Below are 17,054 nucleotides of genomic sequence, written 5' to 3' on the forward strand. Positions count from 1 at the left end.
GGGGCTGTAAGGGAAATAGGATGGCTGAGAGGGTAGCCTGACAATGCACAGCCCAGTGGGCGTTAACTCTGAAACCTACTGACTGCAATGACAGAATTAGAGCCCATCTTGTTACCAGTCATTTCACCCAAGTGTGTGCTGCTGTTTGCAGTGCCAGGTTGCAGGTGCCATAGCTGAATTCCCGCCCCACCTCCTGCCTGGATCAACCTGAGCTGTGGAAAATGCCTCACTGTCCTGCTGCCCCATTCCTCTCTGTTCTCCTTTTCTGTCTTCAGGGCTTTGGCCAGAGCAACCATGAGATAATGGTTTAGGTTGGCCGCACACAAAGATTTACTCAAGCGTGTGCTCAGGGTGGTCTTTTCACAGTGCGTTGCCCAGCCTGCCAGCCAAGGGAGGGTCTTGGGGCTGCTGAGGGAGGCTGCACGGTGTTCCCCTCTCATCCACTACCCCTTGCTCCCCTTGCAGGACTGTCCCCAGATCCTGCCCTCCACCCAGATCTACATCCCTGTGGGTGTGGTGAAACCCATCACCCTGACAGCCAAGAACCTGCCCCAGCCGCAGTCCGGCCAGCGCAACTATGAGTGCATCTTCCACATCCCCGGCAGCACCACCCGCGTCACTGCCCTGCGCTTCAACAGCACCAGCATCCAGTGCCAGAACACCTCGGTGAGTGCGCGACTTCGTTTGCGGGCTTGCTCATTCCTCCCTGCCCTGGGAGCTTCCCAGCTCATTGCATGGTTGGGTTTGGTCTCCCTTGGGCAGGTAACTGGGGAGTTTCAGGTGCTTGTGGGGTGCTGGGTGGACTCCCCTCTGCTCAACCCAGGTGTGCAGGGAGGCTGCTGCTCCAGGGTCGTTCCGGTTGGGATCAATGCCAGAGCAGCCCCGGGGGAGCCGCCAGGTTTTAGGAGTACTTCCAAGGAAATTGGCTTTGGAAAGCTGAAGAAAGTTGCCTGGCCTGGAGCCAGCTGTCCCGGATATGTCAGAGCCTTGCCTCCCCCTCGTCTCTGCCTGCTCTTGCTTCCCCCTGACACCAAGCCGTCCCGCTTTACAGGCGGGATTGAGCTAACACCTCTGCATCCTGCTGCGCACACTTCCCCATGTGCAGCCGTGCCTGCCAGCCCCATGAGCCTTTCTGCAGCCCCTGTCCATCCCCAGCTCCAACCGGGAGCCACCTCATCCCTCTGCCCGCCCTCCATCCCGGCCCTGCTGGTGCCTCTCTGTCCTCGCTCCCTGCAGCTCTGTCACTTAATCCCTCTCCTGCAGGCAGCTCTGCCTGCTCTGCCCTCTCTGATTGCCATGTCCCCAAGCGCGAGGGTGTTTTGCAGCCTCTCCATGTGTGCCCCGTGCTGCCTGGCAGTCCCATGCGGGGAGCACCAAACCCACTCAGGGTGTTAACAGCCCCGCTGGGAGCCGTTGTTGCTCAGCTCCTCGGCTTCCCCGCTGGGCTCTGCACCGACCTGTGCTCACCCGCGTGGAGCCGGCCCTCCCTTCTCCCTCCCATTTAATCCTTTAAAAATTTGTTTTCCATCAGTCACACTGTGAAAGCTCATTTGCAGCCTAACACCAGCGCTGATCCCAGCTCCCTTGTCCTTTGGTGGCACAAGTGACATTTAGAGGCCATTGAAGGGGATCCCTGGCTCCCTCCCTCCTCCTGCGCTCACGGGGCTGCGGGGCTTTTCGGCATCCTGAGTGGCTGCCCCCTGCTCTGGGCAGCGGTGCCGGGGGGGGGTGCTGTGCTACTGGGGCTCTTTTTTGGTGACATGGAGTTTGTGAGGAGCAGAAATGCTCCCCGTCCTGAGCTACTGGTGGGTCTGTGTGTGTCCTGGAGGTGAAGGCAGGCAGCGGCACAAAGCGCGAGCTCCGGGGATGCGCAGGACCAGAGCGGTGTCTGTGGGGCTCTGCTGCGGGAAGCCGTTAGTGAGGCGGCTTAAGCAGAGGTTTGTCATCTTGCTTCTGCGTTTGGGGAAGAGAAGAAGCCAGGCTGAGCACTACTCAGCAGAGCTGATTTGGCTGCTGGTTCCCAGTGTTGGTGACGCTCACAATGCTGCATCAGCACCCAGGCCACGGGAGTCCGTGGGAGAAGCAGATACTGGCTCACAGACCTTCATCCCTCATGGTGATTTGCTGGTCCCCAGCTTTCTGGGGACATCTTGTGAGCCCCTGCCTGGCCAGAGCCCTTCGGCCAGCCCAGCCTCCTGTCAGGTCTCCTCTGCCTGCAGCTGGCAGACCCATCTCGCCCCGTTCTTTAGTGTGCGGTTTGGCTCAGCTCATTCAGAAGCAGTTTGGGACGGCGTGTGCTGCGGGATGCTCCTTACAGAGAAGCAGTGTGGCTGCATGGTGCTGGCAGCTGCAGCCTGATGTCTCCTGGGGGCTCTCAGGGGAAAGGTGCCTGCGCCAGAGCGGAGCCGTTACCTAATGGAGGTGGGGCTCGGGAGAGGAGGTCTGAATAATTTGGACTCATTTCTCCCCAGTAAGTTTCAATTTGCAAGGCAGGAGGGAGAGGCCTTTGTTTTCCAAGAGGTGCTGTGCTGCCAGCACCAGTGTCACGAGCTGCATGGCCTCTGCAGCTCTTGTCCAAAGGGATGCGATTGCTTGAGGTGTGCCTGCCTGCCACACGGTTCCCATGCAGAGCTGAGGTGAGTGACACCTTCTCCTGGGCTGACAGTGGTGGACATTTGACCTGAAAATTGCCAGGGACGCCCGGAAAGCAAAGCAAATCGGCCAGAGAGCGTGTGGGAAGTGTTTCAGGCTGTGTGGGCAAGGGAGTGGGCGGCAGCAGCTCTGTGGGGCTGCGGTCTCAGGCAGGAGACTTGCTTTTTGGGAGCAGAATGACTTCACAGAAGAAAGAAGAGTGTTTTGGCTTGAAAGAAGCTGTCTTGCTTTCAGGGTCTGCTCGCCAGCTTTAACGTTTGAGGGCATTTAGCCAGCTTGCTTTATGGTGTGGGGGATTCAGATTCACACTTCTGTGATGCTTGTCTACTCCCTTTGCAGTCCATCTGGCTGGTTGATAGCGCTTCAGGCTCCCGCGCAGTCGCCCACCCGTGACCCACCTGCTTCTTCCATTGCGATTCATCCTTTGGGTTAGGATTTTGGGTCTTGCCTGGTGTGGAGGACACTGAGTGCAGAAATAGGGGAAGGATGACATCCTCCCAGCCAGCAAGTGAGGAATGGATGTCTTTCCCTCGGGAATGCATCTAAACACACTTTGTTTCCAGGAGTTCTATGGGATCTAAACAAGAGGCTAATTACTCTGTGGAATTAGGGATGCTTTCCTGAATCCAGGGTGAATGGCAGGGATAATAAGTCAAACCCGCTTAAAACTCTTTGTCTTTTGTTTAGGTTTAGTGCTTGTCAAACTCCAATGACTTGTTAGCACTTTGAAGAAAGGACATCTTGGTTAAATATTCAGCAGACCATTCATTAAGGTTTGAGTGTTGACTATAAACATCATTTGAGACACCCAATAGATCTTCTGCAAACTCAAGGGAGACCAGGCCTGGTGTTCCCCATGCATCTCGGCAAAAAAAAAGAAGCAGAAAAAACCTTCTCGCTTCGGTCTCTTTCAGCTGTTCAAAAGGAATGCAACCCTGAAGGTTTTCCGCATGCTCTGTAAAGAAGCAAAAAGAAAAGAAAAGCCTAATTAAGAAAATCAATTATTTGCCAGTAAACTATTTTTTTTTGGTTAATTGGTCACTTTAAATCTTCTGGAGGTGGATGTTTCCAGGCTTGCTTCTTGCAGCAGAGGATGGAGAAGTGGTCACCTGTCGTAATGCGTGCAGGTAGTGCCTGAGTTTTGTTCTCCGAGCATCCTTGCCTTTGTCTGTTCTTTCCCATCTGCTGTCCCTCAAGAGGGCTCACCCTGATTGCTGCAAAAAAGAAAGGGTTTTTGCTGTTGGAAAGTACTGCCGCCGCGAATCCGTACTGCTGGTTGTAACACTGGACTTTGTCTGATTTAGTCCTGGCCTTGGCAAAATGGCTACAGGTGTTACTCGCTGCCGAGGGTTTGGTGTTTTCTCTTCGGAATGTTCCTCTCAGGGCTGAAATAGGCCCAGAGCTGCTCTTTCCCTTTAAATGTAAATATAGGAAGAACCCCTGATCTCCTTTCCACGAGCGTTTGAGTTTGCCATCTCAGCACTTTAAATTAAGCCTCACGCCTCAATTATTTCCCTTTCCTTTTAACCAAAGCCCGGCGTGGCGAGGAGCAGCTGTGTCACCTCCCTGTCACCCTTTCGGCTCTTTCCTTGCTGATCCACCCCCGCCCCGGCATGGCAGCCCACCCTACCCACCCATTTCAGCTGTGGCTCCGGAGGTCGCTCCCCTCCGGCGGGGCTTGGGTTGGGATGTTTGTCTGGGAGTGGCTTATCCCTGTGATAAAGTGCTGTGGGTACGGAACAAGCCGGGCTGGTGGGGTGGGCACGCGAGTGGTATCCAGCATGGATGCTGAGGCTGGGGTGCACAGACGCAAGCATAGATGCTGAGAAGGCAGGCAAGACCTGGTAGATTTGTGTTTTCTGGGTATTTTTTAATTGTGGTGGAGCCTGGGTGTTGCTCTGATGTATTCGTAGGGTCTCGGGTTCTCACTCACACCTTGCTGAATTTCGGGCAGGAGGAATCCAGGCAAAGAAGCTTGTGTGTGATGGGGGAGGAAAGGAGGAGATTTATGTGAAAAGAGCAAAAGGACATCCAGAATCAGAGGCCAAGCCTTACCGTCAAGTTGTGCTGTTGTGCGGATGACGGTATTTTACTAGACCTAGGGTGTATTTATAGAGGAACATAAATCATACACACATGCCCTGTTCTGAGCGCCGCACACCCCCAGTATGCGTATCTCTAATTAACCAGCCACGGAGAGGGAAGCAGGATTGGAGCCCGCAACCCCGGCACCATTCCCCAACAAAGCCGTGCTCTCTGTCCTAGCGGTGCCTACATTTATCTTTCCTGCAGCAGTGTTTAAAGTGAAAAGGGAGTATCAGGAGAGTTTGATAGGATCCAATTAAATTCCAGCAGATAAAATAATGATGAATTGCAGTTGAGCGCTGGCGAGACGCGATGTACATTACTGCCATCCCTGTAGTGCGGGGAAGGAGTTGAGGTCATCAACTACAGAAAAATAGGACACAGCTGCAGCCGGAGCGCTCCTCCAGAAATGCAGCCCAGGGGGATGGTGCATGTGAGAGGGAGGAGGGTTGCAAGGGAAGTTTGGATGTGTGGGTTTGCTCGCAGAGGGTAGACGAGCAGCCTCTCTGCTGACTTCCTCGGGGAGCGGGGTCCTTCCCTTCCCCGACGTGTTGGGTTGTGCAGGCTGTGGCTGGAGCAGGGTGAGGGATGTGATGGCCGTGGGGGCCGCCCTGCCTCATCTGGGCTGGGAAGGGCTAGTGCTTTTGGCTAGTTGGCATGGAGCTTGCAGGAGCATCTCAACATCTCAAAGTGCATCTCAGTGCAGTCCACCCCCAGATTTGGAATTTCCCCCTCGCCAGTTGCGGCTCTGTCCCCTGGGAGCGTGGCTCCCTGGAGGCACCTTCTTGGAGGAATCCATCACCCCAAGGGGAGCTGGGTGGCTCTCGGTGCCCATTGCTGGTAACCAGTGGGTGAGCAGTGGGCTTGCTAGAACCAAACGTGAGACCTTCAGGGGAGGTAGCACCCAGGGCCCTCACAGCATACTGCGCCAGTGGGCATCCCCCACAGTGGGGTGGGGTGGGCATGAGAGTTGGAGCTGTGGGAAGCATATGAGATTGTTGGCTGTTACTTGGGAAGATGCCTGAGATCAGTTTTGGGTGAAGAGCCTTGAAAAGGCTTGATGAGGAGTTCTCTCGCCTGACCCATGTCCTTGCAGAAGGAGACCTTGCTGGGAATAGCTGTATCCAGGTTGGTGGGGCCGGTATGCCCTCCATTGGCTCTTCCCCGCTGGCCTTGTAGGCTTTTCCAGCAAGGACTGAAAAGGCTGGCCGCATTAGGTAGGGAGCGAAGCAGCTCACATCTCTGTTGCTGACTCACTCGATGACATCTTTTCTCCCATCCCCTTCTGTGGACCATGCCGCGTGAGCACGCTTCTCTTTTGGGTGCTGTTGGTTTGCTTTCAGGGCTGTGCCTGTTGTTTTTTGCTCCCAGAGCAACCGTCCCTTTCCCATAACTCGACCTCGAGGCAGCCACTGTGCTGCATCATCCTGCGGCACAGCTGGAGCGTCCCTGGCACCTTCGTAGAGCGAAGGGCGGTCTGATAGCAGGGCTGCCTGGGTAGGTGTGTTCCGCCGCTCACACCCACCCTGGCCTCCCCTCCCCTCCCAGATCACTGCCAGCCAGAGTGATTGATTAACTGGGAAGTTAATAACTGTTAAATGTTTAGTGGATGTTTAGCACTGTGTTAGCTAGAAGCAGGGAGGAGCCAGCGTGATGGGACCTGCTGGCTTCCTGTGGGCAGCCGAGCCATGACTCCAGCTCCAGCATCCTACAGGGACCAGTAATGGTATTCAAGCCGCAGGCCCGCTGCCCATCTCTGCAGGGCAGGTGAGAGGCTACTGATGGACACGCAGATGCTGAGGACACGTTTTTCACTGATATCTGTGTTCCCTTGCTGATCCCATGCTCTGAACGGCAGCAAGGGTGATGACTCCTGCTCCTGCCCGTCGCTTCCCTCGGCACAGTCCTGCGCTGCCGGCTGCTCCCCGCTGTCTGCTCCAGCTCCACGCCCTGGCAAACTCAACATCCTCAGCATGGTGTCCTTTCCCAGAGGGACACCATCTCTTGTGCCATTGCCCTGTTGCTGTCTCGAGACTGGTGCATGAAGAGTTAATGCTCTCCCTCCCTCTCCCCCTATTCTTCCTCCAGCCCACGTCCCAGAAGAACTAATTTCCAAAAGCAGCCGGGGCAGAGAGATGCAAATAAGTGTTTTGGACAGCTGCAGGCTGGATGCCTTCCCGAGATGCCAGGGCCCCAAATGAGACATGTCAGAGTACAAATTGAAAATGCCAATTTCACTTACGCTGCCACGTGGCTCGTCACAGCTGAATTCTGCTCCGGCACTGCCACCACCCTCCCCAGCACGTGCTCCCTCCTACTATCAGGGAATGGTCTCTGCTCACTGCCGTGGGCCTGGTTGGCTCCCCATCATGGTCCTCTTGGGGATGTCCTTGGGTGAGTGTAGGAGAGGGGAAGGTGAACAGATCTCGACTCCCAGCCTGGTTCTGGTTCCATCTTCCCAGGCCTGGTGATGGGAATATTGCTGATGGTTGTAGATGGTACGTGGTGGAGATGTGGCTGAAGGTCCTGCAGGCAAACACTGCGAGAAGTGCTGTGTCTGAGAGGCTTTGTGGTGGTGGTGGTGAGTGGTAATGGAGCTTTTCCTGTAGAGGGGAGGTGGTGATGGAGCTGTTGGACACTCAATAGAGGGTTGAGTTTGCAGCTGAATGTCTTGTGCCTTACAACTGCTGCATACAGTTGATCAGCAGCAGCCTTCCTCCCCAGGGAGGGCTGCGTTTTGGGGTCTTTTACTCTGCGTTTGGGTGAGGTGGCCCCTGGACATAGGGCCACTAGCCAAAAGCTGTGGAGGTGTAATGGAGGACCAGGCTTGGCCTCTCATTTGCACCTTGTAGGGTGGTGGGAGGGATGCGTTGCTGTAGCCATATCTCCCATGGGATGTGTGCCCCATTTTGGTGTGTGTGTGGTGCTGCCTGGCTGGGAGAGACTCAGCACGGAAGGGACCAGCTTTGGTGGTGAGGTGAGAAGGACCCAAGTGTCTCTTGCTTCCCATAGCCACCACAGCATGCTGGCTCCCTTCATGGGCCACTTCCCTGCCTCCTGTTCAAGCAGAGCAGACCCACCGGCGTGGTCCGTGGTGCTGGCAGGGGACAAATGTGCTCTGTGGGGCAGCAGCTGGAGCAGTGCTGGAGGAGATGCTGAGGCCACCTCCTCTGGGTATGGCACCAGGGCTGCAAAAGGTGACGCTCGGGCTGGCTGGAGGTGGTGGCAGGGCTGCAGCCAGCCCGTAGTCGGGTGAGCTGCTGCCAGCGCGTCCGCCGCTCCCTAACAAACTCCAGCAACCCATGAATCATTCATTTAATCTCTCCTGACACGCCTGTCATTTTCTCGGGCGAGGAGCGGGGAATCTCTTGCCGAAGGAGGTCATTAGCTGTCAGGGACGGTTCCGACTGCCTTCCTGCCTCTGTATCGATTAAACCTCTCCGCCTGCGTGCAGAGGCTGTGCGGAGAATATTGATGGGGCTGCCGGGACTGGGGCTCGGGTGTTGAGGCAGAGGAGAGGGGTTTGGGTGGAGAGAAGGCACTGCCCAGCCTGGAAGGAGCAACGGAGATGGGTATGTCTGGATAGCGGCCGGTGCTGGGATCTGAGTTTGGGGTCCTGTGGAGCTGGGGGGTGGGATCCCTTGGTGACACCTCTGTACATGGGAGCTCAGGGGATTAGGATGGTGATGATGTCCTGGAGTGAGGTGCAGCCGGCGGTCGAGCATGGTGTGGGCTTGGGAGCAGGCCTGGCGGGGAGAGGTGCGTGTGCTGCAGAAACACCGTCTGTTTCCTCCTCTTCCAGCAGCAGTAGCTTCGGACCTTTGAGTTACTTGGCTTTCGGGTCTATTTAGAGATTCTCTGTTTTGTTTATTTACCTTTTTTTGCTGGTCCAACTTACTGGTTTGTATGTGTTGCGTCCAATGCTCTGACCGGTGGCTGTTAGACTTTCTGTTCATAGCCAGCGACTCTGAACCAGCTCTCCATCCCTCTCCTCTGGGTTGATGGCAGACATCCATGTTAACGGGGTTACGTGGCCTCTCCGTGCCACTCACTGGGCATTTCACCTTGTCGATTAATGGACTCTGCCTCCTTCTGTCCCCTCCTGCAGTATTTTTACGAAGGGAATGACATCAGCGACCTACCGGTCAACTTGTCCGTGGTCTGGAACGGGAACTTTGTCATTGACAACCCCCAGAACATCCAAGGTGAGTGAGGGATGGGATGGGGGTGGAAAAGCAGCCTGGTGCCCACCCCTCTCCCCAGCCCACCCCTCTCCCCAGCCCTGACTGCAGTTTGCACCAGTGCCTTGGAGGAGGGAGCGATGCTCCAGCTGCATCGATCAGATGAGTTTCTAAACAAGAGACTCTTCTCCAGAAAGCTTTGGGAGAGAGCCCAGAGCTCTACCTCAGGATTGAATCCATGGTACTGGTGCCTCCTGCCCATGAGAGTTTGTCCCCCCAAGAGCTGGTGGCATGCATGCAGTGGGAAGGGGGTGAGAGCGAGTGCCCTTTTTCCCAAACCCCCGTGCCCGTGGACTGAGGGGACCGTGCTGACCGCTGCGCTCCTCCTGCCATTGCAGCCCACCTGTACAAGTGCTCGGCCCTGCGGGAGAGCTGCGGTTTGTGCCTCAAGGCCGACCCACGCTTCGAGTGCGGCTGGTGTGTGTCGGAGAGGCGCTGCTCGCTGCGGCAGCACTGCCTGGCCTACGAGAGCAGCTGGATGCATGCCAGCAGTGGCAACAGCCGCTGCACCGAGCCCAAGATCACCAAGGTACATGGGGATGGACGGGTGGTGCCGGGGGACCAGGATGGGAGGTGGAAGATGGGGATGGGACACTCTGATGGCACCGCACAGCAGCCAAATCTAGTTGTTTAGGACTGAGCATCTCTTGTTGCCACTTTCATTTCGAAGGGTAAAATCCTCTCTCTGCCACCCCCTTGCACTGGGCTTTCCCACCACTCTTGCATGTGACCGGAGGATCCCGGGAAAACCACAGCTCCAGGTTGCTCCTCCTCATGTCGCCGTGCTTGCTCGGGCCAGTAGTTGGTCATCATCCCACTTCTCTGACAGCTTTTATGACCTTTGCTTAATAAGACTGCATAAATTAATGTTCATGCGCCCGTCGGGCCAGGCTCCGAGTGCACGAGGAGGGTATTTCTGCTGGATACCTTCTGTTTACCTGCAGCTGGCTGGGCCTTGCTGGTGTTAATTACCGGAGTCTTAGCACGGGATCTGATCTGTTTGGGTTTCAGTGTCTTATCTGATGGAACCTGGAAATGAGAGTGGTGCCTTTTCCCTGCACCGCCTGCCTCTCGCAGGGTGCCAGCGCTGCGGTGTGCTGGGTGGCAGCTGCACGGGGAGAGGGGGGTGCCCCCGCACCGGGCACGTCTCCTGACTGCGGAGAGTTGCCTGGGACTGGTGGAGTGCTGGCAGGAGAAGGGATCTGTTTGTGGGGGAGTGGGGTCAAGCCCCAGAGCCTGCATCCCTACCCCTACAAAGAGGTCTGCTGTTGTGTGTGGGGCTGCAGGGCTCCTTTGGCTTCCTACCATGCTCAGGCTGAACTTCCCAAAGCTGGACCCCTGGGGATGGTGGGAGTGGAGACCACAGTGGCCGGGCCGTGCCCAGGGTGGCCTTGCTGTAGGCTGTTCCCTGTCCTCTTTTGCTTGCGTGGCCAGGGCTGCAGGCATCCACACATGCACCTCCCACAGCACCTTCCCGGCAGCTGATGGCATCCAAGCCTTGGTAGCAACTCTCCTTCCCTGAATCATTAGGAAATTTTGCAGTAATTGCAGGTGGAGCAGAATCAGATCTGTTAGCAGGTGCGCTCAACCTTGGTGCAGCTCTGCGTTAGTGCCCTGGGAGCTGGCAGTCGGTGTGGATGTGCGTAGCTGTTGGTGTGATGCTCCTCCGGCAGCCCAACTGTTGGGCTGTGGGGATAAGCCCCTTCCAAACCTTGGCAAAGTCCTGCCCAGTGCTGGCTGTGACCCTCAGAGCGATATCCCTTCCCCTGGGAAGGGGAAACCCCTCAGCCTTGGCCACTCCTGGCCCTGCTGCGGCTGCTGGAGCTGGGAGCGAGCCCACTGCCTGTGCCCACCAGAGCCATTTGTTGATGTAAAAGGGACCCTGTGAAACCAATTAGCGGAAAAGCGGCAGGGTTTGTCGGGGCTGGGGGTTTGGAGGTGGATGGGGAGAGGGGAGGCTTGAGCAGCTCCCGCTCTCCTCACCAACTCCCTCCTCCCGTGTGCCTTGTTTAGCTGTGACCTCCCTGCGCTGGGCGGCCAACGATGTCATTTCATTCCCGGGCTCATTTCTCCCCGAACGCGTGGCCCTTGTCAGCTTTGCCGTGGAGGAGGAGGAATCAAACACGATGGAGCAGCTTTTAACACTCGTTTAGAAACACCAAACAAACAGCCGCTTCTTGCCAGCCGCTTCGACAGAGCTCGATTTAGGGGGAAGACCCAACACGATGCTGGCTGCAGCGGCCATAATGAGCCCTGATCCCGGAATTGGGCGGGGGCTGAGCTGGGTTTAGGCAAATAGCGGTTCCTCGCATCCCTGGAGGGTTTTGTTGCCGTGTATTTACACGACGTATTGTGACTTGTGGCTGCCTCAGCAGGAGCCAGCACTAGTCTCAGCTCTGATACTGTCCTGGGCCATGTGTGTCAGGCCGCCTGTGCGTGGGGAGGACCGGCTGCCCCGTTGGAGCGTGCTGAAGGTGATCAGCCTGGTGTGAATCTGGAGGACAGCAGTCAACCCCAGAAATGGTGGCTACGGTGGGGCTGTGCAGAAACAGCCCCTGGTTCCGTGCTGTCCGTCGGGGCTGGGGATGTGGACAGTGTCCACTGCTGCACGTTTCCCACCCTCCGCTCGTCTGCCTTTCCTCGCTGTGGGGGCGATGTCCAGGAGTGAGCCCCGTGTGAGGAGGAGGAGGAGGAGGCTCCAGCTGGCTCAGGCCCCAGGGTTGCAGCTGCCCAGATTTGCCAGGAATGCAAAGAGCTCGCACGTGCTTGGTCACGGCGCGAGCATGGCCGTAGTGTGAGCCTGTCCAGGCACGGGGCTCAGCGCTGGCAGGGATGCCTCTGGTGCTCGAGGAGATCTCTGCCAGCACTGCAGAGCACGAGCAGAGGAGAGCACCTGCTGCAACAAAACGGTCCCTTTTCCTGGGTCAGGACATGCCTTCCTACGGACCGACCCAGCCTGCGTTACTCTCCCTCACCTGATGCCTGCAGCTGCTGTTTCCCCTGCTCTGTCTCGGTGTCCCCGGGGCCCCAGCCCCAGCTGGGACACGCAGCCCTGCCATTCATCCCAGTTAGAGCTGCAGGTGGGCGCTGGGCTCCGGGGCCGGTGTGTGCTGATATAAAACTGCCTATAATTGCCTGGTTGGAGGCAGGGGTGGACCGGTGCCTCCGTTCATTCCTCATTCCGCTGCCGTCTGTCAGGCCACACCTGCCCACTTTGTTGAGCATTGTCCTGGTAAATGAGACGTGGCGCTGGGGCGAGGTGCCCTCCCTTTCCCAGTCAGCCTCAGCACAGGGTTTGCCAGTGGAGAGAAACTCTTTTCCCCCTGTCTGCCGTGTGCAGGGACCTGGTGGAGATGCTGTCTCCTTTGAGGACATCTTGGATGTGAGGACCTCATCCCTGGGTATGTGGGACCTGGCCAAAAGCCAGGCAGATCCATGTGCTTCCTCACTGGCTCAGCTGGAGCCGAGGCTGACACTGCCCTGTCTCCTTCCCATCCGTGTCCCTGCCGCCTGTGAGGTGGCTCTGTCTACAGCCAGGTGTCCAAATCCCAGCCCTGTGCTTGGACACATCTGGCATCTCCTGGCTTGTTCCTGGAGAGATTTGTGGTTGTGACTGTCATTCGAGAGGTCTTTCCTGCTCTTGGGGGTTCCTTGCAGACGGGCTGGCATTTATCATCACACATCTGCTCCTTGCTGCTTCTTGGGGAGTAACACACTGCCTGAGCAAGGTGTCCCCGCGGCTCTGCTCCCTCGGCTGATGGGCCGTGCTCTCTCCTAGCTGTTCCCTGAGACTGGCCCCAGGCAAGGAGGGACCCGTCTGACCATCACCGGCGAGAACCTGGGCCTGAAGTTTGAAGATGTTCGCTGGGGCGTGCGAGTCGGCAAAGTGCCGTGCGTCCCCATCGAGGGCGAGTACATCAGCGCGGAGCAGTAAGTGCCCGATGAGGGGTGGGTGCGCTCCAGGTTGCCTGGGTAGGTGGGGAACAGGGATGCTGGTGTTCAAATGATGCCTGTGGCTGCAGAAGACGTGAGGCTGACTGAGCCAGACTGGGAGAGAAGTACCTGCTGGTTGTGGTCACTCTGGGAGGAGCCCAAAGGCTTTGGGGAAGCTCCTCGCAGGGCTGGCAGTGCCAACAACCACCACTTTAGTTTCTCAGGAACCCTGCTGGTACCTGGAACCTTTGCTTGGTGCTGGATCTGCCCCTTTTTGAACCAGTCCAGCCCCACCTGGCTTATGGAGCATCTCGGTGCCAAGGCACTGAGGGCTCCTTCCCCACATCCCTTAGGATTGTGTGCGAAATCGGAGATGCCAGCTTGAGTAAGGTCCACGAGGCACGGGTGGAAGTGTGTATCCGTGACTGCTCACCGAGCTATCGGGCCGTGTCTCCCAAGAGCTTCACTTTCGTGGTAAGCCTCATGCTGCGGATCTGGCATTGTGGGAGGGAGGTGGTTTTGGGTGGGTTTCTGCGCGAGTTGGAAAATTGGTCATTGTTTCCCCAGGGGACAGGTGGGGATGCTCTGGGCAGGCGTTGGGTCACATTGGTTGAATTTCTCCAGGGCTGCCACTGTTCTACCTCTGCAGTCCCGCTGGCATTGCCAGCCCTCAGCACTGTGCCCTGCCCCTGTCCCACATGTCCCTCTCCTCTGCGACCCTGTCACCCGCTTGGGGCTGCCTGGGGACGCGGGTTTTGGTCCCCAGCCTGTCCAACACTAAGGCCACTCTGTTCCTTTGACAGACACCCACTTTCTCCCGTGTGGTCCCAGCCCGGGGCCCTCTCTCTGGTGGCACCTGGATCGCCATTGAAGGCAGCCACCTCAACGCTGGCAGCAACGTCTCCGTGACCATCGGGGGACGGCCCTGCACTTTTTCATGGTGAGGGGCACAGAGGGTGGTGGAGGATGGGTGACAGGCACCTCCGGAGGCAGCGGGAGCCCCAGATAAAGCAGCAGCCAGGAGCCCATGCTGGGGAGCCAGGAGAGATCCCAGGAGCCAGACCCTGCAGGCGGCTGGAGGTGTCTTCCCCTGAAACCTCTGTGTATCAGAGGCTGCAGGAAGAGCCCAAGGAACAGGGATTTTTCTCTAAAAGCACAAAGCCCTGAGGCATGAAGTGGATAATTTTTAGATTAGGGATGATAATGGAGCGGCTCTTTAAATATTTTCCTGCGGTAATTACTGGTTATCAGCCCTAATCGCTGCTGTTTGCAGCAGCCGCGCAATGGGAACGTTCAGGAGCTGCTCAGCCTTTCCCGGATGCCTTTTGTTTCATTTCTTGGTTGTTTTTTTTTCTTTTTTTCCTCCTTTCTCTCTTTGCCCCAGCAGCAGTTTCAGAAGGGGAGAGGGGCTGGGGCAGGGGGCTCTCAGGGACCATCAGCTGCCCCCGGCCCCCCTTACCTCCCTCCTGCCTGGGCACTGACGGGCTGTGTGTTTCTGCCCCAGGAGAAGCGCCCGCGAGATCCGGTGCAGGACCCCTCCCGGGCACACCCCCGGCGGCTCTCCCATCCTCATCAATATCAACCGGGCAGAGCTGAGCAACCCTGAGGTGAAGTACAACTACACGGAGGACCCCACCATCCAGAAGATCGATCCCGAGTGGAGCATCAACAGGTGAATCATGGGGTGCCCGCAGGGAGCTTGTGGGATGCACAGGGGGCCGTTTTCCGCGCAGTTCCCCGCTTCCTGATGAGTACATCTCAGTGCTGCTGTGATAGCCGCTGGGCCGTGCTCCAGAGACGTGGCGAGAGGAGTGTGAGCAATGGCTTGGCACCGGGGCCCTGCTAACTCCTGGCCTGCAGTACTCAGCCTGGCGGGGGGGCAAGAGCAGAGAGCGCTTTGGATCTGCTTAATTTCAGCTTGACATTTGGCAGCGGCAAATAAAATTAAAATATTTCCCATCGGGGGTTTTTTTGAAATGTTTACATATTTTTCTAAAAGGTTTGAATTGGCTGGAGGGGAGGCGAAGGAATCCATTAAGAGCTAGCGCCAAGGGAAACCTTCCCCAGGGTGCTGATGAGGAGCGAGCTCCCCAGGGGCATGGCCGAGCTCTCCAGGACCGCGGGGCTTTTAACACCAAGACGTGGAGAAAACCTAGCAGGACTCAGCCTGCCCTGCCACCCCGTTGGCTGCGTGCTGGTGAAGGGGGTGACAGGGGACCTGCTTCTCCTTGGAATGCTTTCCCATTGCAGATGTCTGGTCTTTAGTTTGGGAGCTGTCTTCAGATCCCAAATCTGGACACAGAGTGGGATGTTAGTGTTAATTAGCGGGTTTTATATATATTTTAGTTGGCCCCTGGGTCAGCTGAGATGATTTGGCAGTGGTGCATGCCAGATCCTACCAGCCGTGGTGACATCTGGGTGGGATAAGAGGTCCCTGGGACATTGTGGCTCTCCCAGGCTGGGGCAGATGTCTAACTAGTGAGAATGGGTGTTTGCCTTCCAGAAGTGGGGATCCAGTGCCAACCTGCCTTTCCTAACCCAGTGTCTCCTTATCTCTAGTGGTGGGACACTGCTGACTGTGACTGGCACCAACCTGGCCACCATCAAAGAGCCCAGGATCCGGGCCAAGTACTGCAGCTCTGAAAGGGAGAATGTAAGTGGTGGCGGGTGGGGCTGGGGGCAGAGCACAACGAACAGAAAGGCAGCAATTTCCCTGCAGAGCCTCTGACCGGGTGCTGCCAGGAGGGGATTGAGATTTGAGTGTGCGTAACTGATGGGAGGTTTGTGGGATGTCTGCAGGAGAGTGACAGAAAGAGCCCATGCCCAGCGAGCTCCCAGCTGCCACCGCTCACACATTCACTGCAGACACCAGTCTCTTTCTGCCCTGGGGTGGGATGTGGTGCCTGTTGATGTAACAGCACAGGACAGGAGATCCTAAGTCTAAACCCCATGTCCAGAGTCGCTGCTTGCAGGAGGTCATTGTGGGGTCTGGTCCTGACCTCCCTCTTGGGAGCCAGGTCTGTCTAACCTCAGTCCATGCCTCCTGCAGAACTGCACCGTCTACAACGACACCACCATGGTGTGCTACGCGCCTTCCATCGACAACCCTGTGCGGAGCCCTCCGGAGGTCGGCGACCGCCCGGATGAAATTGGCTTCATCATGGATAACGTCCAGGCCCTGCTGATCATCAACACCACCAACTTTGTCTACTACCCGGACCCTGTCTTCGAGCCGCTCAGCCCCACGGGGATGCTGGAGCTGAAGCCCAGCTCTCCCCTCATCCTCAAGGTAAGGCAGCGTGCGCCCGGGGACAGAGGGATAGGGATGTGTCCCTCTGTGGAGTTGGCTTTTTGTCTCTCCTGGGCAAAGTCCTGCCCTGTGAAAACAGGAATTTGCTTTATTTTGGTTTTTTTTGAAGCATTCTCCATTGCACAAGACCTGAAATCTTGTTCCTTCTTCCCTCAAAGGGCAGGAACCTGCTCCCGCCTGCTGGTGGTAACAACCGCCTGAACTACACGGTGCTGATCGGAGACACTCCCTGCACCCTGACCGTCTCCGAGACCCAGCTCCTGTGCGAGTCCCCCAATCTGACCGGCCAGCACAAAGTCACGGTAAATGCTGACACCTTTGCTTCTCGTGTCCATGTGTCACAGAGGTTCAGTTGTTATCCCAGCCCTGCCGTGTGCTCGCCCTCAGATGGGGACTGGATAATCGGTGCGCGTGCAGGAGCATCCTCAGGAGCCATCTTCCTGCTCCCTGGGCATCGCTCTCCCTAGTTACGTGTTTGATAGGACCACATACTTTCTCCCCTCCCTAGCATACTCAGCCAGGCGTTCCTGTGCCCTGGGTGGCCCTGGCTGGCCCTGCCAACAGCCTCCTTTCGCCGGTGGGTGCCAAGGCACAGCTTGTGCCAAGGCAGAGGGTGGTTCCCACCCCTTCCCCTCGGTGCTGGCTCATGCCGTAAGGCAGGCTCCGTTGTTTGTGGGGTTGTAATGCAGCAGTGCTCGCGCTCCAGGACCCCGCCAGGTTGAAAGGGACCCAGCACGATCCCCCACAGGCTCCCCACCCGTTTGGGAAACTCGCTTCACATCCCATCTGTTACTGTGATGTTGTCTGAATGAGACATCAAACTCTCTGTTCGT

The 17,054-nt window shown here is 57.1% G+C and overlaps 1 protein-coding gene across 1 annotated transcript in view; it reads left to right on the forward strand.

The window, feature by feature from the left end:
* The window catches only part of PLXNA1 (plexin A1), a 116,992-nt gene that overhangs the window by 70,176 nt on the left and 29,762 nt on the right, over positions 1 to 17,054 (forward strand). Inside the window, exons 10-19 of the mRNA XM_086755384.1 lie at positions 466 to 666; positions 8,846 to 8,942; positions 9,317 to 9,507; positions 12,757 to 12,908; positions 13,265 to 13,385; positions 13,715 to 13,851; positions 14,416 to 14,583; positions 15,471 to 15,564; positions 15,961 to 16,200; positions 16,380 to 16,523. Of these exons, the coding sequence (XP_086611510.1) occupies positions 466 to 666; positions 8,846 to 8,942; positions 9,317 to 9,507; positions 12,757 to 12,908; positions 13,265 to 13,385; positions 13,715 to 13,851; positions 14,416 to 14,583; positions 15,471 to 15,564; positions 15,961 to 16,200; positions 16,380 to 16,523 (1,545 nt within the window). The remainder of the gene's footprint in view (positions 1 to 465; positions 667 to 8,845; positions 8,943 to 9,316; positions 9,508 to 12,756; positions 12,909 to 13,264; positions 13,386 to 13,714; positions 13,852 to 14,415; positions 14,584 to 15,470; positions 15,565 to 15,960; positions 16,201 to 16,379; positions 16,524 to 17,054) is intronic.

The sequence above is a fragment of the Chlamydotis macqueenii genome, chromosome 10, assembly GCF_036417535.1.
Source record: "Chlamydotis macqueenii isolate bChlMac1 chromosome 10, bChlMac1.mat, whole genome shotgun sequence".
Lineage (NCBI taxonomy): Eukaryota > Metazoa > Chordata > Aves > Otidiformes > Otididae > Chlamydotis > Chlamydotis macqueenii.